Source organism: Andrena cerasifolii, chromosome 1 (genome assembly GCF_050908995.1).
Source record: "Andrena cerasifolii isolate SP2316 chromosome 1, iyAndCera1_principal, whole genome shotgun sequence".
Lineage (NCBI taxonomy): Eukaryota > Metazoa > Arthropoda > Insecta > Hymenoptera > Andrenidae > Andrena > Andrena cerasifolii.
The window spans coordinates 11,397,398-11,421,612 of record NC_135118.1 but is presented as its reverse complement, the minus strand read 5'-3'; the positions used below and the strand labels follow the sequence as shown (position 1 = coordinate 11,421,612).

Below are 24,215 nucleotides of genomic sequence, written 5' to 3'. Positions count from 1 at the left end.
TCTATTCCTCACGGTTCGCTAGTAATAACAGAAAATCTGAAAATAGTCAGATTTTCAGGGGTGGGTATCACCCCATTAGATTGAATTTGTCCAGCAAAAAAATTCGCGCAATCCATACTTATAGATACCTACATCCTCTACACATCCCCAGAGTTTCATAATTCTTCGAATCTCCGCGTTGTGGATCTTCCCTCGTTAACCCGGGGCTAAATATCCATCCTCTTTCACGAAGATAAATTCAACCTGACCTTAGCGAGTGTCTAAATAAACGGCCACACTGCGCGAGCACAGTGACAATTAGTGAAATTTATACAGCCAGAGCGAAATTATCAATCATCCACGCATCGATTGACGCGCGCCTCGAAGCACTAGACCCGAAAGTTCTGCTCATTGCACTGGTGCATTGAGATGGGAACGGTGGTAAACTGGATACTTAATCCGGGTTAAGGTGAATTCCCGACGAGATTTCTCGCAGCATCGCAAGGATTCTTCTGGGGAGACGCTGCTCGCGTAGAATAGACGAGTACATGGTGCGCTGGTCCAGCGGTCGGTGGGTTTCCGGTGGCGCGGCGCAGCGTGGCTGCTGGATCCTCGATCCAGTGTGGCGGAACGCGAGTAGTGGGGTCGAGGCGAGTAGTGGCGCTGTCGGATTGGCCGAAGAGGAATTGGTCTTGGATGAGAGGGTTAGAGCCGACGGTCAAAGGGAAGAGAGAGGTAGACTAGGGGTGCCGAGAGACGGGTCGGGGTGGGGTGGACGGCTAACCAGAGAGGGACTCGGAACAGTTCGGATGCACACCGTGCAAGGACGGTGATTCAGTTAGCGGCGAGCCGCCGTCGGGAGAGCGTCGTCGTTTGTGTCGGTTTTCCGTGTCGGTTGGAGGACAGCGCGTGCCGCCGGGCCGCCACTGGCGTTTCCGTCTTTTCGAATTCCGCGTCGGAAGGTTTTGCCTCGCGCGCGCGCGAAATCGACTGGTTTGAATCGCCAGGCTCGTTCGGGGATGAGATTCGCACGGACACCCCGTTCGAAGATCGAGCAGGTTCGAAGGACTCGATGAGACGCACCGAAGCTGGCCGCTCCGAAAGCCCGTTGAACGTTCGCAGATTGATTCCGGCCGGGGAGAGAAATATCCCGTGGATCCCGATCGGTTGCCGAACGGAGCACAGGCTGCGCGCCACCGTTCTGTTTCCTCTTGCTGTGGCCAACGATAATGCGAATCGGAGGCAATGTCGGGAGGGACTAGCCGGTCGATCGACGCGAAGAGTAGGAACGGAGCGTAAAGTCGAGGTGGAAGCTCGATAGAATTGGAGCGGATCGCGTGGTAAGATCGCTACCACCCTCTTGTTCGCCGCGCCATCCCGCGCGGTAGAGGAATAGAGAAAGGGGAATTCGTGGCGTAGGAAGGAAGGAAGGACAGTTTGCGCGTAGGTGACACGACAAGGGTTGGCGGCGAAGGGGTGAAAGGGCGAGGGGCTGAAGGGAGGTGGAAAGAAGAGGCGAGGGAGGAATAGAGCGTCGCGTCGGATCACGAAGAGACCGGCAAGGATGAAGAGCACGGCGACGTGGCTGCTGGGCCTACTCTGCGGGGCGATCCTGTTTCGTTGCGGGGACACGTTGGCGGGCAGCGAGATGTACGCGAAGATGTTCTCCAGCCAGCAGCATCCGTCGGACCCGTGCTACGACGAGGACAGGCCTCGGCGTTGCATACCGGACTTCGTGAACGCCGCGTTCGGCGCGGCTGTGGAGGCCTCGTCGACCTGCGGCAGCGGCGGGCCGACGAGGTACTGTGACGTGACGGAGCAGCCCGGTGGTAGCACCGGCATAGGCCAGTGCCATATCTGCGACGACAGCACGCCCAGGCGTCGGTTCCCAGCCAGCTACCTCACGGACCTGAACAACTCGAACAACGTGACCTGCTGGCGGAGCGAGCCGCTCTTCACGTCGCAGAGCTTCTCCGCGCCGCCGGACAACGTGACCTTGACCCTCTCCCTGGGAAAGAAGTACGAGCTGACCTACGTCAGCCTGCAGTTCTGCCCGAAGGCGGCCAAGCCGGACTCGATCGCGATCTACAAGTCGATGGACTACGGGAAAACGTGGCAGCCGTTCCAGTTCTACTCCTCGCAGTGCCGGCGCGTCTACGGCCGGCCGAACCGAGCGACCATCACCAAGGCGAACGAGCAAGAGGCGCGGTGCACAGACAGCCACCGGTACACAGGCGGCGACGGCCTCGGGCCCGTCGGCAGGATCGCCTTCAGCACCCTCGAGGGCCGTCCATCGGCCTCGGACTTCGACAACTCGCCGGTACTCCAGGACTGGGTTACCGCCACCGACGTCCGCGTCGTGTTCAATCGCCTCCACATGCCCCAGCAGCCCTCCCAGGAGCAACAACAGGTCTCGCCGCTGGGCCCAGGCGACGACCGCGACCACGGCCTCGGCCTCGAGGAGCTGGCCAAGCGCGAGAGGGAGCGGGAGGAGAGGATCAAGAGCCAGAAGGGCTTGCTACGCGGCGCGGCCGATCCGCTGGCGACCGTGTTGCCCTCGGTGCACCAGGTGATCGCCCCCCAAGAGATGCAGTCCAACGACGCGGTGGACATCGGCGAGATCAGCTTCGCCGCGGTGACCGTGTCCACCCCGACCACCAGCACCCTCGCCAGCAACCTCGGCACGGGCACCCTCGCCCATCACTACGCGGTCTCGGACTTCGCCGTCGGCGGCAGGTGTAAGTGCAACGGCCACGCGGCAAGGTGCATCCCGGGCAAGGACGGCGAGCTGGCCTGCGAGTGCAGGCACAACACCGCCGGCAGGGACTGCGAGAGGTGCCGGCCGTTCCACTTCGATCGACCCTGGGCACGAGCCACTGCCAGAGATGCCAACGAATGCAAAGGTTAGTCCCTCGGCTTCCTTCTTTCCGCGCTCCCTCCGGCTCTCGATACGGCCAGTCGCGCCGCAAGCGAATTTCGAACTTACTCGATTACTTGCAACGAGCCCCTATTTTCGTGGAACGCGGCCGGCGCATTCGACAGATGCGCGAACCTTTGGGGTTGTTTTCACAGCAGACACTTTTGGTGGCCCGCGACTCGCGTTTATCATGTACTAGCTTAAGGGGGTATACCCGTTTGAACCCTCGGAAAATGTATACATTTTGTGGATTTTTTTACAAGTCAACGGTTTGATGCAGATTTCCCGTTTTTTAACTATGTTTACATAGTATTATGAACTACTTATAAAAAAAGTTTCAGTTAAAAAACTATTGTTTTTCGGAAGTTACGGATACATGTCCGAAAGTCTCTCGATTTTAGACGGCTAAACGGTGGCCCTAAAAACTCGCGCTACGTTCAACCAATTCACTTCCAATTTTGCATGCAGAATCTTAATAAGATTCCGCATCGTCCAACGAAGGCTTTTTTTATTTCGATTCCCCGTTTATTATTTATAAAGGAAAAAGGTGGATTTTTCTCTTAGAAAAATTTAACTTTACCTTTGATCTCTCAGCATTTCTTTATTTTTCAAAATTTTCAAAATCGCCTTCGTTGGACGATGTGGAATCTTATTATGATTCTGCATGCAAAATTTGAAGTAAATTGGTTGAACGTAGCGCGAGTTTTTAGGGCCACCGTTTAGCCGTCTAAAATCGAGAGACTTTCGGACATGTATCCGTAACTTCCGAAAAACAATAGTTTTTTAACTGAAACTTTTTTTATAAGTAGTTCATAATACTATGTAAACATAGTTAAAAAACGGGAAATCTGCATCAAACCGTTGACTTGTAAAAAAATCCACAAAATGTATACATTTTCCGAGGGTTCAAACGGGTATACCCCCTTAAGGGTCTACCTGCAAGGTCTGAAAACACAAGTATCTTCGGGATTTTTTTTAACAAACTTGAAGAGTTTTTTTTAAATAAACTTGTATGTATTCGAAAGTGTACATGTGAAACTACTTGTGGTAATTTTTTCGATGGAAAATATAAATGAATAAAAAAAATATTAGCGATCTCCCGGCAGCGATTTTTTTTTCAGTAGTTTGCGGTGAACATTCTAATTACGATCTGGTTCATCTGAAATAAAAAATTCGCAGGAATTTAGTTAGTATATTGGATTATCTTGTCCTGGATCGTTCGTTATCCCAAAATATTAATTTGCTACAAAATAGCGGCTTCTCAGCAAAAGTATCGATTTTCACTACAGAATCGCGCTCATGTTTAATCATTTTTCATCTGTAAAATAAACAAAGAATTACCTATTTTTCGGCCCAACAAGGCGCAATTCCCCCTTAAGATGACTTCCTAAATTTATTTCCGCGCCATTTGCAACGTAGACTTCGAGAATCCTTTCCGCGACTTTCGAGATTTACTTCTTAATGTTCTGTTTAATTCATCCTGCAAACTTTTCGATCGAACTTTGATTTGGTAACTGTGGAGACCATCGCGTGATGTTGATCTCACTAGTATCTCATAATCGGTCTTAAGAGTTTTGATGGATATTCAAACTATAGTTGGGATTATTGTTTTACATGAACTCGAAATTAAGTCATAAGCGCATAAAGATTTGGCTGTGGGATACCATGATGTTGCAAAACATTGAAATGCTCTCCTTTTCGAAGAATTCCTACAATTTCCCTTAAATCACCAATTACATTTTCGCCAAAAGAATCTCAGATCGTTATGAAAAGACTTTATTGTATTATATAGCGTAGGTGTGATATATATGGTAAAACTTCAAAAAAGTAAAAAAAAATTGCGTATTTTACCATATATATATATATGTGATATATATGGTAAAACTTCAAAAAAAGTATAAAATATATATATATACCATATATATATTTAGCGTAGGTGTGATATATATGGTAAAACTTCAAAAAAGTAAAAAAAATATATATATATATATATTTTACTATATATATATACCATAAAAGAATTGAAGAATCAGGTGGAAAAAGCACGTGGCATCTGAAATTTTGACAACTTATCTTATTTGACACTTGCCACGTTATAACATGACGGTAAGCTGTCAAAATTAGATTGTATAGTGAAGATAGCGATTGATGAACGAAACATGTGTTAGTTTCTTTTGACTGAAGGTGTGCGTGTAACGCGCATACGTATTGTACTGCCGAAAAATTTGGTTGAGGAAGTTCAGAAGAAAAATCCTACCGTTTCCGACTGATCCATGAGACGATATTACGATATTACGATAACTCTGTCATGGGTGGGCCGATTTTATTGAATTTGGTCTTATTCGAAAGCTTATGTGCGTGTTGCATAAGAAAAATGCCTTTAAATTTCGAAAATATTGCAGGCGTGATGAGATATTAATGAAATAAGTTTCAGGTTAGGGTGGAATAGCCGTGCAGTCGACATATACAGGGTGTCGGAGCATGTACTTGGTGTCGAGACGCTACCGCGTCTCTAGATTTGGGAAATCATGCTTTGCGTTTAAATACATAAATAAATATATATATATATAAATAAATAAATATATATATATAAATAAATAAATAAATATATATATATAAATAAATAAATATATATATATAAATAAATATATATATATATATATATATATATATCAATATAATAATTGGGAAATTATTCATCTGTCAATGATACCTTTCCCTCCCCAGCTATCATCCAGTTCCCATTCACTACTCCTTAGATTTCTCATATCTGAAGATTTCAATTACTTTTTCAATCTGAACACATCCTTGTGCCATGTTTGTACAAGTCTTCTCTTTACCTTCAATTAAGTCTCCCCTAGTTCGATTAATTCCCGCAGAATGTACTCTACGAATTCTAGCGCAGCAATGTGTCTATCGCATTCAATGCCAAAACTGATATTCATACTCACCAACCTGACCAAGATAGAATAGTACACCTGAGACAGTCCGCCTAAAACAATTCCACAAACTCACTATCAATACATCTCTGAACAGAACAACCCTGACACGTGAGTAATGGCTATCTACTTTGTATAAAATGATTTCACGTGAATGGGTTAGTGTGCCCAAAGGACTAGGGTCCCATTTAAAAGAAAAAGCAATTGCACTGGTTATCTGCACCGATGCACAAGAGCGTAGAAAAGTAACCTGGGCATATATGCAGCATCTAATATCATTTAATTCTCTCTTCTGCCATTTTCTAATTTATTTTTTTTTTATATAATATCTAGTAATGCGACACACCACTATGTAGGTACAATAGTTCCCAAAAGCCAATTGTTATTAGTTTTCGCCCATTCCAGTCGCCTTCGCCAAAAGTATTTAATTACGTATTTAATTAAGAGTGGAGTGAAAACGTTTCGATCAATTTGATTGAGTTAACCACATGTTCGAAGAGAAGTAACGCGCTGCCGTTTGCAGTCGGTATCCACGAAACGCAAGAGGGAGCCTGACTCTACAGAAAGTCAATTACGGAGGTTACACATTAGGATTATACTAGCCTCCTTCTAGCGGACAGAAATGGTTGTCAGCTTGTCGTGCACCATACGCTGGAAGCGATGGAAAATAAACACCGCGTTGGGCTCGTTCCGCGTTGCGTTTCTGTGCCTGCTGATTCCTCGATCCTTCATCCGCCGTTCTCGATTCTCCGTGCACCGTTTTGCTCTTCGCGGCTCCCATCTCTTATCCCTGCTCTCTGTTTTGCCCGTGGAACGACCCCAGGGGTAGGACAGAGGCACTCCTTTCGGCTCACCCCTTAATTCGAAGCGGCGAAGCGTTGCCTCGAGACTCGTATATCGAGGATGTATGCTCAAATCAAAAACGTCGGGGGCGGGAGGGGGGGGTGGAGCGGGGGGAACAAACCACCCTCTAAAATCGTTTCGAATCGATAAAGGACACCCTTTTCGCGTGACAACCCTGATCCTCATCGGCAAGAGGGATGTATCGCGGTAAAAAAAAGGCGTAATCCTAATTAATCGCGGAACCGTCCTTGGATATTCTTTCGATGGAGACAGTTGACGGAATATTTATGAAAGAAAGTTGGCAAACTTGCTGTTCTCGTGTTAAAAATGTGAAAATTAATATCAGTTCCATAGAATATCGCGGTTCTTTTTGATAAATTTGCTGTGCTCAGGCATCTGAGGGAGGTTAAACATAGCAGAGGAGTAATATTAAAGTTTTTATTAATTAGTGCGGAAATATAGGAGAAATACATTTTTGAAAACTGTGTAAATCTAAAATTGTTGCTTCGGCAATTTATTAGTTTCCGAGATATTAATAAAAAAAAATTAGTATGTCTGTTAACTTAATCCGACATAACGCATTCCACTTTTCAACTTGTTCCGGGTGTTGGTATTGGTTGGGGCTAGATTAGCGCGCGAGGGCGCGCGTCCGCTCGCGGGCGTGGGACGCATGATAGCGAATCGATGTGAGTTTGGAAATTTCAAGCAGAAACTTGCGGATGCGATCCATCTTATTATACAGGGTGGATACCTATTGCTCTATTGATAGCTAATACTCGACGGGGGTGGTTCTATGGGCCAAAATAAGACGAAAATATAGAATACAATTTTTTAATATCGCCCTTCGTTTTCGAGAAAATTGGCTTTGAATTTCAGCTAAATACGCGTGCCTTTTAGGCGCCTGAGGGGCACGCGGACAACTGTCCGTAGGATAAATTGGGGTGGGGGCAGGATGGATCCCCGTTAGGAAAAAATATTTGACTACCCCCACTTTAGGGAATAAACTAAATTTTAGAAAGTCTAGGAATCCACTTACCCTCCAGAAATCGGATTCCAGATTTTCAAATTTTCAGTTCTAGCCAACGCTTCGGATCAAAGAAATTAAACCACATCAATTAAATTACTAAATTCGACCACCCCCACTTTAGGGAATAAACTAAATTTTAGAAAGTCTAGGAATCCGCTTACCCTCCAAATAAAAAATAGTTTGTAAAAAAAATTAACAATAAATTATTATTAATATTTCGGAAACTAATAAACACCCGGAGCTACAACTTTAAATTTAGGGTTCACACCCCCTCGCCACCCCTCCCATCAAACCTCGCGTCGATCGGTCACTAGGGCCATTCGGAAGTAGATCCCAGGATTTTGCCCTAATCAACCCCTAAGGGAGTGAAACGGGGTGAAATATGTTTCCATGGAGTCCTTAATATCTCTTAAGCCGCGTACTCACCTGTGCATTCGCCCGAATGTGCATTCGGCGCGCACCGATTTTTTGCTCGTTCGGTGTTCGGCGCGCGTTTCGGCCGAGCCGCTTGCTGGCGGTTCATCAAAGCGCGCATTCGGGTCCGAACTGTGAATGTATGCATGATTGTTTTATTGTGAATGGGCCTGCAGAGTCACGTATGCGCGAGACACCTATGGGTGAAAGTGGGAAGTAAGAGTAGTTGGAGAGAGTATGCATGGAGTGTTATACGTAGTCTATGTTCAGGATATAGAAGAGGCAACACGTGCTGGGGAGTTCAGTACTTTGTATCTTAAAAGTATATTAAATCCTAATTCTTAATGTTAAAGTGTTGTGCGATTACTATTCCCGTCCCCACACGAACAATACCATGAAATGGACGCCGCAAATTTCACTCAACCCCGGACGCGCGCCGAACGCGCGCTGAGCTCCGAACGAGCAACAAAATCGGTGCGCGCCGAATGCACATTCGGGGCGAATGCACAGGTGAATACGCGGCTTTAGGCCCGAAGGGAAGCGCGGGAGTATTTTGCTAGTTTAATATACAGTAGCGCCCCGTTAGCTGGCTGGGATTCGGGATCATATCTGGCCATCTATCCTGGAAGTTCCAAGAATTCGAGCGAACGATTAAGAAACATTCAGTGCGAGTGAGATATCGATACCCAGCACCAAGGTTTGAAGTCGGTAGGTTGTTGAAACAAATCTGCTTGGTTGTTGGGACAAGCTAGCTCCTTGGAGCTGGTTCCAAGATCTACTGGGGATAGCCCTCGGTCAGGTAACAGGGCAGAAATCCCGCCAGCTAACGAGACATTACTGTACGTATATTTAGGGCTACCATATTTCATCACCAGCAAACCGGGACAGGTAAAAGAAAAGGTACAATGAAGAACACAATAGTAATTACAAGTACGGAAACAATCCATTTGGCAGCCAAGTCATAATTTTCTGTTTCATCGTTCCTAATTTCTTCGTAGATTCCGCGAAAAATGAAGAAATAAGAAAACCGGGACGTAGGTATTTGTAAATCGATCGGGACGACCGGAACAAGGGTTGAAAATCGGGACATATATATATATATATATTACGTAGATATTTATTTTCTGCTATATCTTTTAAGATAATACTATCTCTCCCAAGTGAATAGCAATCACTTTAATAATCTTCATTGCTAAAACTAGAATAATTTACCGCGTCTATTGATCTATAGTCCGGAAGTATGTATTGGGTAATATAGGATATTTGATAAATCAAACATTTTTCAGAATTTCATCAAGTGTGTTGTTTAACCTGAATTAACCCCTCGTTGACACTGTGGGTGGGAGCCACCCATAAGCTGATTTTGACGTTCTGTACCTTCTACATGCCAAATTAATACCGTTTCTCTCCAACCGACATATAAACTATTTTTCTTCTGAAAATATTATATCTGAATAACAACTGAGAAAATCGCTGAGTTCGGGAATTTTCGCGATTCTCGACCTTATTCTGCGATCTTTAAACGTTTGTAGCTCGGAGCAACGTTAACCGATGAAATTTTAGGCACGTATACAACTTACTGCAATCTACAAACGTTTTTTTTTTTGTTAATTTTCATTACAAGCTCACAAAAAAAAAGTTTAAAAATCGACCTTTACTATTCTTTTCGCTATTCCAACCAAATACATTTTTTTCAAAACGCCCAAATACGTCATTTAGCAAACTAATCCATCTAGCTTCTCAAAAAAACTCAAGTCGTTTGGACCAATTCTAAAAAAGTTACGCGATTTTAAAAAGTGTCCGAATATTAATGCGAGTCACTGTATACACGAATCCCAGGAACAAAAAAAAAAAAAAGGAGCAGTGTCACTTGCCACTTGAGCGAGGCCTGTATCAATTCCAGAATGATGTATGCCGTCTGCGCCCTTTCGGGTGAGTCTGCAACACAAAGTGCATACACGTTTCCAGTCCCTTTCAATATTCCTCAACTATGTCCCGTTTTGTTCTTTCAACGTAAGCCAGCACTGTTTAAGCGGTCTAGCAACACACGCCAAGGCTCTGCGTATGGAGTGATACTGGCGACACATGCAATTTACGACGTGCATCGCGGAAATGAGGGATTTCCAAGCTGAGAGGCTTCCTGGTCGGGATGGTTGCCTCATAAATCCTGCTGGGCCCCAAATATTACGGCAACTTTATGATCGCTTTAAGACAGGAATTCCCGCTGCGCACACGCCCCGTTTACTTCTGTCGCATTTTTATTCACTCGGCAACTGCGTAGCTGAAGTCGAAGCAGCTTGATCGCCCAATCAGCTCCAAATGTTTATTGACTTATCGAACTACGCGTAGCCAGTGTACTCTGCTATTCCTTCTTGCCTCCTCGGCGAATCGTTGCACCCCGCGAGCACGGATTTACCCGTCGCGGGTCATCAACTCGAGAAATCATCCCGCTCGATGCGTCTTCGGATCCGTACAGTGTCGAGGCGAGCTTCTTATAGACTGCTATAAATTTAGTGTCCAAGCTCTCAGGGGGGGGGAAGGAAAAAAGCTGGGAAAGTGGAACTCGAAGGGTTTAGGTGCCGGCGAACAGACTTGGTGAGGCCAACCGGGGCGGGTCCCGTTGTTGCGGCTCGCCGTTAATGTGACACGGCACGCGTACCGGCTGTTTACTGCGATGAATTATGTTCTCAAAGGTCCGTTTATACGACACGTAGTTAGACGCGAGCGTAAACCGTGATTCTTGCTCTGTGCTTTCCTCCTGTTCCTCTTTCCCTCGCCCCACCCTCGCTGTCTACCTTTCCACCCCTTGGATCCTTTCCTTTTCATTGCCGCTTCCTTCGCGCTTCTTGATTTTCCAGTTCACCTTGGAATTTCCCTTACGTTCTCTTATTCAATCTAACTGTAGCGTCCGTGTGCCATTTTTCAATACCTTTCGAACAGCTTCTTCCGTAGTTTTCGTAGGAACCTTCAGAACTTGCGCGGACAACGAACAATGTGTCGATTTAATAGGTTTCTTTAGTTTAGGACTTTACGCTACTTGAAGCGTGATGTTAATTCGACACCGAGGTCATTTATGTCGTAGGGTGGACCGGGTCGAATCGGATGAACAGAAGAATTCAGTACATATTTCTTATGCGATAGAAATGAACATTCCGATCGTTCGTAGTACCTCGTCTCTATCGCTCGCACTTACCGCAAAGCTCGTTAATTGTTTTAAGTCATTGTTTACAGCTGGCGTACGTTTTCAGTGACATGGACACGCGCGAACGTTAAAATTTTGGTCGAAATCTAACCTGCGTAATCTGCAATTTCGTATTTAAAATAAGAAGTAAGCTTGAAAATTCGAATGCGTTTATTGTTATTAGTTTGCACGGTGTCCTAGTTTAGTATTTCATGTATTTTAGACTATTATATCGTAATATGTTTATGTAATCTACACCCTTTGAAATACTTATGTATGGGGCTAATCGGATCACGTTAGTTGTTTGGGGTGAATCGGATCACTCTTTATTTTCATTTGAGTATTTTTACGATAATAAATGTGATAGTTGTTTATATACAGATGGTTAGTACGTATATAAAAAGGAGCAATCAGGGATCATGGTGTCCAAAAAGAAAAATAAAGGAATCTGTGATAAAAATTAAATTTATAGAAATGGCGAAGAAAATAAATAAATTAATGGCCTTAAGAAGATGGCGTTGTATTTACTCTGGCGAAAAATTAATTCGTCCACTTTCGGAAGATTATCTGGGAAGAGTGATGCCACGAGAATTGTGCTGATAGAATCCGATCTGTGTGTTAAGTAGTGTGTCACTTAGTGTTCCTGATTTCTCGATATCAGGTTGTTTCCCGAGAAATCAGAAATGAGATCATATTTCTTGAGAATTCTCGAGAATTCTCGAGAAATTGAAAGAAATATTGGAAAAATTATATTTTTGGAATAATGTTGATAATATTTATCAAAAGCACAAGAAAACTTTAACTAAATGATTATTCCTGTCTAATTTATACGAAACTTGTGTAAATGAAAAAATAGATATTAAATATAATTGGTAAGTTTGTTTATTTAATACAAAATTTGTACAAAGCGAAACATTATTTTTTGGTTGTAAAATTTAGTTTTAAATAGCACAATGCGTCTAATGTAGCGTCAGCGAATCTATTTTTTTTTTTTTATATCTCGGTTATGCGCGGACCGATTTTATCGAAATTGGTCTTATTCGAAAGCTTATATGCGGTTTACATAAGAAAAATGCCCTTAAATTTCGAAAATATTGCAGGCGTGATGAGATATTAAGGAAATAAGTTTCAGGTTAGGTTGGAATGGCTCCGCGACGAGTAAAGGGTGTCTTTCCTGTACGTGGCGTCGAGACGCTACCGCGTCTCTAGAAACAGTCGAACGCTATGGATCATGATTCGAAACATATGAAATCGTCGGTCGAAAAGACCGACATGCGCCTACTCCCGGGTTAAGCGAATATAATTTTTGACCCGTACTTGGCGTTTCTGCGAGAGTTGCACAGCTGCCAAGTACATTTGCTCTTTCCGTCGAACAAAAATTGAATTACAGATGATAGCGGGGGTGGGGGTTGCGAGAGAAGGATCGGCTTGAAATTCGTCGCTCTTCTAACAAAAATTAAAGTCAAAGAAGAAAACGACGAAGAGGCTTAGCTCGGAATTCGTCGCACCCTTCTCCGAACAATTACGCGAACAGCGCGGCGGTTGGTTTCGCTCCGCATCGTAGAACAGAAACACTCGACGATTTTATTACGGGGATCCTTTTCCAATTAAACGGTTGCTATGGCGATGCTTACGAGTGCTTATGGTGTCCTTAGGGACATGGATTCGCTTATATCCCTTCTCTCCTTGGCCACAGCTTTCCCCGGAAAGCATTTAACAATCGGGGCAACGTGCCTGGATAAATTGCGAACTTAACGAATTTTTGCATTGCTCTCGATTTAATGTCAGCGTAATTCTGTTACATTATTTTATAAAATATTTCTTTCCAACCACTGTTTACTTATCCAGCCCCCACGTTCCCACTTTTCTTCATTCCTTTGAGTCAGCATTTTTGGCTGTAGCTTTTTTTATTTTAAATTTGCCACTGTATGTACCCATTATGCGAATGTATTAATTCCGTAATTGAATACAGAAACGCGTTTGCTGTTCGAAAAATGCTGGGAATTATCTTAGAGTTCTATCTGGAACATTTGAATTTGGCCGGACTCTGGACAACGGTTTCGATAATGTTGTTGTTATGATATGCACAGTGTTTTAGAGTCATAAACGCATCTTTGATCGATTAATAAAATTCATCGGAAAGAAGAGGAAAGTTTTAGCAGAACATAAATTATTCTAAGTTCTTTCTAAGATGCTCGGTTTACAGCGTTGTAAATTAATAAATTCTTTGTGCGATTACGTATCCCATAGAATGAGTGATATTTTGAGAAGCTTAGCGTGTTACATTACCATTTAGATTTTATTTTTTATGTTTTTAGTAGCTACCTCGAATAATCGAGGGTGTGCTAATTATATTCAAACCCACTTTTTATCGCACTTGGAATCATTGCCTTTTGTTTTTTAAATACGAATATAACGAAATATTCACTGTACGCGTGGACTTTAAAAAATATCTCATGGAAAACGCGAATACTTAGCGACAGATTAGCTTGTTATGTTTATCACGTATCTTTATTAAAGCTTCTGTGGGTGGTTTTACAGGTTCTGTTATTCAGTGAAATTCGTAACCGTAATTTTGAAACACCCTGTATATCCGCTGCTCGGAGCGTTTCAACCCTTTCGTATCACGAGTCCCCACACCGATGGTCATGCAAATTTTCTAAAACTATAATGTGTCCCTACCGAGGTGTCATGCCGAGCAGGATTACCATAACCAAAGGTGATAATATTTAAACTTGATGTAAATTTCAAACAGTTTGGTAATAAAACTGTCTTTTACTACCCATAAATTTCCTGCACACGTCTTCTTATTCCGAAAGTCAATTTTTATACATCGACGCGCGGAATAGTCCAGATTAAATTTGATCAGCGAGATATGACGGGATGTCTAAAGTTGGTAAGGGATTATTAAAGCATTGCCTGGAAATTTGCTTCAAGGAGTTACGCACCCCTAAACGGTTTGGAAAGGATCGATTTTGTTTCTTTATTACACTTATTTGAAGCACGAAGCGTTGAGGTGTTATTGCTAAAATATTACGGCGTTATCTGCACAATTAACGAAATTATTGAATTTTAAGCGGATCAACACCCGAGGCGCATGAGCGCGCAACACGGCCCTTAATGGTCAATAGTCCCGGCAGGGTTTCGAATTTTATTGTTCTGTGGATAGTCGCTTGCTGTATGCGGTTTGTACTCTTCCTTGAAAGGCGTAGGGTGGCAGGCGGTAATTTAGATGAAACAGGAATAAATCTTTTGCTTCAGAAATATGTTCAACTGAATTTATAATCGCGGTTCTTTCGAAACCGTGCTTTTTATTTCTCTAGTTGTGACACTTGCAGAAATATTTGATTAATATACTTAAATTTTTAAGAAATATTCGGACACTATCCAGAGTTAGCTCCTACAGTCTTCGTTATTAGCTACTATTAGCTTTATTATCTACTATTAGCCGCAGAGTTATTATTATTGAAAGTAGTCGTTTTATTTTAATTAAAAAACTGCAGTTCTCTTCGTCATACTGGAAAAGTTCTTTCGGGTTTCTTGCTTCATTTGGTCAATAAATATCTTGTTGGCCACGAAACACTGATTGCTGTTTTTTTTTTTAAATTTCCCTGCTACACTGCGTTCCATATAAGAGCGTACCAACGCCCCCACCGATTTGCGACCGATCTGCGCAGCTCCCACGGATCTGACTCGCGCGATTGGTCGCAGCACCTTCCCTGCCGGATTGCTACCAATCGACAGTGTATCCCTGCGCGAAACGAGTATGCTCTAATGTGGAACGCAGTGTAGACTGTAACCTATAGCTACTTCAGTACACGTGTTTTTGAATGATCGCAAATTGGATCAACAAGAATCAATAATTTACAAAAAAAAAGAATTTCTCAACCCTTTCCAAAGTCGAACACCGCTACATTCCCGTTCGCTGCGGATTTCGTCTGTAACCCACGCATTAAAAAAAATGTATTCTCATGAAAAAGAAACTTTTTTTTGTATTTTAAAAAAAGTTGAAAATTAAAAGCTTTTTGTTGATGTAAAACCGACACTTTTCAAAAACCGTCGGAAAATTTGAATACGCAGCGAAAGGGTTAAAAGGCCCTCTTGCTCAACCCTACAGGTGTGTACAACCCCTTAACCCTTAGTACCATAGTGTAACACCCGTGTTGCACGAATGGAAAAAATTATACACGCCATTTGGGTACTTTTTCACTAACTTTAAAGCGTTACTTTACTATTACCATATGTAACAAGTGTTCTTAGGCCAGAAATACACCCGTAGAAATTCTACTGTGACACACTGTCTAATATTATTGATTACAACCCTTAACTTCGCCAGGCCTACTCAAAATACCACGTAAATGCTAATTTTTCTCTCGACTATTTCGGATTTCCTTTGCGAATAAATTTCATGTCGAACATAATAATGCATGCAACGCTAGTCTAACATTCTGCAAAACTGAGTATTGGCTAAAAATTATAATACATAAGTATCTTTATGCATGATTCAACCCTGGTGTTATATCCATATTTTTTCACTTATACAAAAAAATTTTACATTAGGAATTTTTCGCTTACTTTTTACGACGAAGTGTGGGCAAGAATGGACCCGATAAGAATTTTTCTGGGTAAAACAACAAAAAAAAATCGTGGTTCTAAGGGTTGAGGTAGAAGAATCGCGTGACTTTGCGCTGCTATCCAAGGATCGTGAAACGTTAACGATAATGGGGGCGGAAACGGCGAGGTTTCTTCTCTGAAAGCCACTTCCTTTCTATGTCACGGAGAGGTTGCCAGGGATTATGGCGTTCCCGTCGGTAAGGTAGTTTCGTGCCGCGGCCCGGGACCATTCGCGTTTGGAAATTCACTTATGAAGAGGAGACGAAATGCCTTTCGAAAGGCGAGAAAGAATCGATGAAGGAGGTCGTACGGTGGGTAAACGCCTTTCGCTCAATTTTAACGCGGGCAACACGGGACAGACGGGGCGGGGGAGAAAAAGGAAGGCGGAGAACGGGATGAGGAGTGGATGGAGGGGGCGGCTGGGCGAAGGAGGAGAGCTCGAATTAAATTACATTTTAATTTCGCGGCCATTTCGCAGCGCGCACTGCGATATGCCAAATATCCGGCGCCAATTTACATTTTAAATTGGACACTTCTTGCCGCGATTCCGAGGGTCTCGTCGGTGACTGGCATCGCCTGGCGAGGCTGTTGTCGTTTCGGCAAAAAGCCTCGCGTATCCACCCTGCTTCGCCGGGAATTTTCAAAAACTTAAACACACGCGCCGGGACGCGCGCGCGCGCGCTCATTCGGCCTAAAAACAAGTCGAGCACACCCTCGCTACCCTGCAATTATTCCTCTCGAGTGGCGAGCTTTTTCCAGGAGCCTCCTTTTAAATTCGCATTTTAATTTCCCCGCGAACAATTTCACCGATCTTCCCTCTGCTACATATAACAGGAAGCAGCGAGCTGTTAGCATCCCTCGAATTCCGTGGAATTTGCTGCGTTTCATGTGAACTGCCTTTATTTTGCCATTTTGCTTGTGGCACTTTCCCTAATTTCTTCGATCTCTCCGATGACAGGTGTATTAAGAATTCTTCTTACTTTCTTATTTTGATCGGAGTTTTTATTTAAGTTGCACACTTCATTTATGATGATTTGTAATTAATTATCAATATGGGGGTTGCGAGTATTTTCACCTTGAAAGTACTGAATATGCTCGTGTTGCCACAGATCTGATTGAAAGGATCATAAAACTGGTGTTCTCTAATCCATGTTGAATAGGGGTGTGTGTACAGAGGGTGGCTAAATTATTATACTCAAAACATTTTCGTCAATCTTGGGGATCATTTTCAAATGGATTTAATACGATTAAAAAAAATCTTAAATTGCCAACTAAAGGTTCTGAAAAGAAACTTTCTTAGCTTTCTAAAGCACTCGTGAAAAATTGTTTACGATCATGAGTTCGCAAGTTATAGGTGCTCAAAGTGAAAAGTACCTTTTTTGCTTCGATAGCGAATAACTCGGTCAATAAAAATCACAAAACAAAACAAAAAAAAAACGAAATTAAAGATAAATGTTTGCTCTATAAGAGCTCTTCGTTTAATTTCCCAGAAAAATTTTTTTTCCCTGTGCATACGTTTCAACTTTGACCTGCCACATCTCAGAAACTAATTGTCACCTGAACTTGAAAATTTCGTGCGATTGATGCCTCATCGCAAGGTGTCGTTTCGCATAAAATTCATTTCCAAAATCTTGCGACCAAAAAGAGGCTGTTTTTTGGGTCACTCTTTCGCAATTATCAATCGATCCTCGAAAACTGTCGCCAACTGTATCTTGTAAATAAAACTGAGACCATTCAATAATATGATAAATTGAATTCTTGAAATCACGGATTTAGTGCGAGCAGATAAAGCGTTAACAACGATTCGCACGGAGCCATTCGCGTCCAAACATTGCGTTAGTTCTATTTAAAGAAACATTGAAACCATTCGAGCGTCCTTCGTTTTTGCCCGAGTGTTTACTTTTAATTCAGCTCTACGAGTACCTTTGTACCTATCTGTCTTTAAACAGAGAGCCACGCGCGATATTTGCACGACCGATATTGTTGTTCGCTGCACCGTCGCGAGCACAGTTCGCGACCTAACACCGGGAATAAAGTTCCGAGCCGTGTTCTTGGGCAGGTTTACTATTTCCGTTCCTCCCTTTACCTCTCCCACCGTAAGGCGTTCATTTAGCTCGACGAGGCTCGCCCCGTTCACTCGTAAATATGCCGGGATAAAAAGTCTCGTTCGACGAAATCGAAACGGGATCCGCATGACGGATCGCTTTCATTCCTCGATGCCTCTTTTTCATTTTTTTTTTCCTTGCCCTGACACGTTTCGGGGCCGCCACGAATGTTATTCTCTCCCCGTAGTCTTCCGCCGACGCTCGTACAGCGATTATTCTTCCTGGTGATGCGAAGCCGACGCGCTTTGCATGAATGGGACTCGTCGCGACCTCTGACAATGAGATGAATGGTCCCTCCCCCCTCCCCTTGTCCTCCGCCCCCCCTTCTTTTCTACCTCCTCTGCTATGCTGGGTAGGCACGAGTTCGTTTGGAAAGTATCTACTGTATTTTTCTCGCTGAAACGGAAGTGTTTCGTGGCCAATGTTAATGGCAATTGAAGACTTTGCAGCAGAAAGGAGGCAGCTCCGACTGGAAACTAATAGAATATTCTTTGGGAAAACTAATAGAAACAGTGTTAAGGGGATGCTCCGGTTTAGAGTCCATAAAAATAGGTGGTCTTTGGGAATTAATTAAAGGAAAGTTACTGCGTATAATTTAGTGGGAATTTTTGCATTGTATTAAGGATGTCTTAAACTATAGATATATATTTTTTGTTTTATAATTAATCATTGCAGACGGCACTGGGCAGTCGTTAAAGTCGAGGCATCAACAAATTCATTCAAAACGGCGGAGCCTGTAGCACCTAAACCATTACTCTGTAATAAAAAGAACGATGCTAGATTATTAAAGCGCATGAAACTCGCTGGTAGACTTAGCAATAAAAACGACAAAGAATGACACTTTTTTGGAAAATAACGACAGTTGAAGTTCGAAATCGCCTTTCTCCTATATCTTTCGTCGTTTCGACGCCTTTAAAAATGACAAATTTTCATTTTTCGTTTAATTTCACTGGTTTCTCCGCGAGCCAGAAGTGTATTCTTCAAAATAAAAGAAGTTTCAGTCGGATCGGATAATAACTTTTCGAGATACAGGTTCCACCGATTTTCAGAACACTGTTTCCAGAAAAACGCGTTTAAAATTTTACGTGAGCGCCGAGTGGCTGGGTGTTACCCATTAGGGCTGTTCGAGTACTCGAGTATTCGAGTTGCTTGAAGTTCGGACCGTTCCGGGTTCCCGAGCCGAGCCGAGTACCCGTAAAACCCGAGTAGCTCGGAAGAACCGATCGGCTCGATAAAACCGAGTAGCTCGATTTTTTTCCAGCTGCTCGAATATACTTGGAGCAGATCGAAATTTTCGAGCAAACCGACTGTGTCGAGTAGCTTGAAGCTTGCACGTTTCGGGCAATACGAATGTTTCGAATATTTTAGTCTCATTTAGAATTATTTTGTCTCAAAAGTACTAATCATAGGCATCCGGAGGGGGGGTGGGGGTGCAATAGGGGCAGTTGCCCCCTGGCTTTTGAGAAAAAAATCGCTCATCTTTCAAAGCTGATCTTTACTAAGCTTACGCTAAAGAATGAAATGTTTTTAAATTTCGGTTTTAAATTTTTAATTAAATCGGGACTATAAAACCGGTTAAAAAACAAGAGGGGTATAATTTTTCTTTACCACCACCCCAAAGTTGCTTCCCCCTGGAAAAAAGTCTCCAGACTTTGGTACTAATGTTCTCGACTCGAGGCACAACATTCAAGGGTGCCACTGACTTTCACACCTGCTGCTTTTACATCGCCATCTTCGGCTCGTTGGTAAAACTAAGTCCACCTTTTTTAAAAAATGAGATTTCGATCTTCGCCGAAAGGTAGCGCACTCGGCAATTGCTAAAGACCATTGTCTCATTTTTAAAAAGGAAGGTCTTGGTCAGTTTTACCAGCAACTCAACGCTATGAGGCGCAGTAGGATCGTTGCTCGTCGATATAGAACCGCAAAACACTTTTAGCGATTTTAGTTTGGTCCCATCCGCCAGAGGGTCTCGCAACGCGCGATGTGCCCGCGCGTGCCTGTGGCTGTACGTAGCCGCGGCCAAGAGAAAAGGAAATATATATATCAACCGCGCCGGAGACCTTTCCACCAGCTCGATTTTCACGTTCGGGTTCGCGAACGGTGCAACCGAGCCGCGCATACCTACGCATGCATGTGCACCGCATAAGATTTACTCCAGCCGAGGCCGGGGAAGCCGCCTCGCTGGGAATGCGTGGTGGACCTCCGGTGAATTTCGTACTCGCAGGACTCGAGTTCTCGCCTCTTCAACGGGGCCAACACGCGTCATCCCGATTCCGATTTCCTACACTCCGCAAGCCCTGCTGCCTCCTCCGACACTCGAGTGGCTCCGATTTCAAGACCACCGCTGACAAAGAGAGTGACCCTCTACCAACGTGCCGCCAAACGACGCGCGAACAGCTTAGGAATAAAAACGTGACGCTTCGATATCGAGGGGAAGCGTATTTAATTATGAACGTCGTCGGGAGAATTAATGTCCACTTAAAAGGGAAGATCCCGAAGCCGAAAATTCAAAAAATTCTGAAACTTTGTGAATATGTAGACGATTTCCTCCTGATTACAGCGAAATTTTTGTTTGCTGCCCAAATTCACTCGAACGGGGTGGAATTAACCACTGAAAAATCGGCTATTTTCCGATTTTGTGTTATAACTCGTGAACTGTAAAATATTTTTTTTTACCATTTGATAGATACAATTAAAAGAAGTAACTTTTGTCTTGAAACTTTTTTTCTATCTCTTACAGTTCGCGAATTATAACGCAAAATCGGAGAATAGCCGAATTTCCAGGGGTTAATTTCACCCCCTTCGAGTGAATTTGGGTAGCAAACAAAAATTTCGCTATAATCAGGAGGAAATCGCTTACATATTCGCAAAGTTTCAGAATTTTATTGAATTTCCGGCTTCGGGATCTTTCCTTGTTAGAATTGTATTTCGATCGAAGTTTGCCTTCTTAGTTTTATTTTAGTCAATTTTATTTTATTGTTCGATAATATCTGCGTGGGTTTTTTTCACTGTGTCTGTAACATGATTTGTTTGACCGAAACTATTGACAAGTGCAAGGCGATTTCGGTAGCTCGCATAATTTCTTGTACGTAGAATTTAGTTGCTAGGTAGGTACTTTGAAATTAACAGATGGGGAAAGAATTTCTCCCTCATGTCGGAAGGAAATTCAGGTGAAGGTACGCGGCCTGTTCTGGAGCAGACAGTCGCGAGATCACAGCAACATGAACCTCTTGAGCATTCCAAATTCTTCGTGTCTTACATGTAAGTACGTCGTTGCACAACAGTTATACATATAAGAGACTGCGATTATGCTAGGGCTTTCGTGGATTCTGAGAACACGTCGTAAAAAAATTATGGGGCGAGATGGATCTATGAGATTACTGTCTCGATATCGTTATTTCCGGCTGTACAGAGGCAGTGATTTGGAAACCACGCTTTCATAAGTGAGTAGAGGAATTTGCCCTTTTTTTAATTAAAAAAGCAGAACGGTAATTAGAAATAAAGCAAGATGTTAATGCCTATACTATCACTCTTTTTCATAAAGATTCATATAAAGGCCTTCTCGTAGAATACAATTTTCAAGTTTCCTAGGTTTTGAAATTGCCTTCCACTCCTGTATATTAAGCTTGTAAATCCCGCTAGAAATTCTATATCATGCAAAATTTTTTATTTAAATAAAATTTCGAGGAACGAATAAAAGTTGAAAAAAATTATTCGTCATATGGCATCTTTACGTCAATAAAAACATTAACTTCATTCGTCAAATAATCAAAAATTAAAGTAACATTTATTTGAGCCGTTATTTAAATAATTTTTTATTTACTTAATGCCGAACTCTGAATGAGGTGATCTTACTGATCACTCTAAAACAGTTTTTTTTTTTTTAGATAAGTAGGGGAGACCGGGGCTGGCCAATTTTTCAGTGTTTGATTTTTAATAAATTATGTGGACGAAATATCATTAAACTGGTTAGTATATTTGCTCTTGGTCTCAGTCCGAAACTGTCGCCAACATCGTGCGAGAGAGAAGGAGATACTTTCTCGATGGTGCGAGCGAGAGAGGTAGAGCGAGGGACTCCCAATCGCTCGCAATGCGCATGCGCCGGTGTACACCTCTCGCTCACACCAGCTCGCACATGTCTTTCTCTCTCGCGTGATGTTGGCGACAATTTCAAGAACAGGAGACATAAGCCAATGAGACCTCTAAGCTCGCGAGGCCCGCAATTGACGAGACGCGTCTGTTGATTTCCGCAAAGGCATTTCCTTCTTTGCTGTTCCGAGAGAGAGAGGACGCGGTAAGACCAACGGCCGCTCTCGGATAGCTTAGAGCAGGGGTGTCGAACTTCGCCACTCCGAGAGCCGCACCAGTCGGGCCCCCGGTCAGCTGATTGCCCCACTTATCTTTCTCCAGGAGTTGCATCACCGATCTTTAGCACAACTTATATTTTTTAATATAGAATCAAGATAATAGCCAATTTGACAGTATAACAAGAAAAATTACAAAAATTAAAAAACCCGACTGCTTAAAAAAACATTAAAAAAATTAATTTTTAATTTTCTTTTCTTATTAATTTAATTTTTTTAATGTCTTTTAAGCAGTCGGGTTTTTTTAATTTTTTAAATTTTTATTTAATTTTTTTTTAATGTTTTTTTATTTTTGTATATCCTATAACATTCGGAACGTCAAGACAATTCTAAAGACACCTCATTTGTCCAAATCGGTGTATCCGTACAGACTCTAGAGCGTAACATGGACATACATACATAGCCTGATAAACACAATACCCTCCTTTGCGTGCCGCAGTCGGGTAAAAATATAGTTTCTATTATTCAGAAGTATATCACGTACATACGTATATTTGAGGAAAAGTCGCGAAGTTTAGAGACGATTCAATTACGTTGTATATAAGAAGTTCAAATCGAAATTTTAAAAACAGTGATTGGTGACCGGTCGTGGTAGGAATAGTGTTAAATACCCGATCGTTGAGAGAGGAGAGTGCGGGAGAATATTCCTGGACGCCCGTTCGGTATGGAGAGTTCGGCGCTAATACCTGGACGCCAGCCGAACCGGAGAGTACAGAGTAACTCCTGGCCGCCTCGTTATAATAAAGTCAAGTGCCGTCGGCAAGAGTGGAATCTTGTAAAATTGTATAAACACAGCGAGACGCAACGTCTGTCTTCCGAAATTCGTAGCCCCGTCCTGTCAACCAGACCATGTATTTCCTACCTAATTCGAATAAACCTTGTCTGTCCAGAATTGATCCTGATTCCTATCCTAACAGGCTACAGTACTCAAATATTCAAGGGGAGCCCTAGCTCGAATTTTATTCGATGCATATTCGAATACTCGGGCTGCTTGAAATACAGACGAAATTCGACGAGCACAGGCCTGCTTACAAGCGAAAGTATACGTACCGTCTTTTTTGCGAAGAGCCGTAGATCGAAATCGTGATTACACTCAGCCACGAATGTAGCCGCCGCGCAAGTGTCAAGTTCCCTGTAAATTCGTATGTACGAACATGGACCGCAAAGAGCTAACGTTTCAACTCCGTTAACAAGCCGTTCCGCGTACCGCCGAAAGCCGTGGCGGAACTGAAAATGGCAGGGCGGACGACCCGTGAACCTTTCGGGCAATCTCGCGGACTTAGCGTCGCTCGTGCGGGGGCATAAATTTCAATTCGCATTAGTTTTGTCCGAATCGAAAGGTTGCTCGGACGTCCATAAATACAGGCGCGCGATAGTCGGCGCGGCGCGCGGGGTGTTTATCCGAGCGCGAACCAGCCGTACACTGGCTCGTTCGTATGTAGCTAGGTACGCGAGACGTATAAATAAATCCAGGAGCTGCCACGCGGTCTGCCGTGAAACACGGTGTCTCGAGAGTGCACCACGCACTCTCCCTCCCGTCTGCGCGCACGCACGAGGGCACCGGCGCGCCTACACACGCTCGCAGACGCACGCACGCACTCACACGCATGCGCGTACGCGTTTCACGATCTCGTTCCGCGTCTCGGTGGACACGTTTTCTTTGGTGCACAGGTGCTTCCGCGATTTGCGGGTATTCTCGTTCGTGGATTCTCCGTCGCTCTTAATCGCGGTTTCTCTGCGCCGCGGAACTTCCTCGGCGAATTAAGCTCGATTTACGGGTATTTATTGCTCGTGCTCGGGGGCCGGCCTGCCTCTCCGTTGGCTACGAAAGG

The 24,215-nt window shown here is 43.4% G+C and overlaps 1 protein-coding gene across 2 annotated transcripts in view; it reads left to right on the top strand.

The window, feature by feature from the left end:
• Positions 1-812: 812 nt before the first annotated feature.
• Positions 813-24,215, top strand: part of LOC143375348 (netrin-1) — a 270,168-nt gene continuing 246,765 nt past the window's right edge. For both annotated transcript variants that reach the window (XM_076824360.1, XM_076824350.1), the window contains exon 1: positions 813-2,882. In XM_076824360.1, coding sequence (XP_076680475.1) covers positions 1,544-2,882 — 1,339 coding nt within the window. In that variant the 5' untranslated portion in view covers positions 813-1,543. The remainder of the gene's footprint in view (positions 2,883-24,215) is intronic.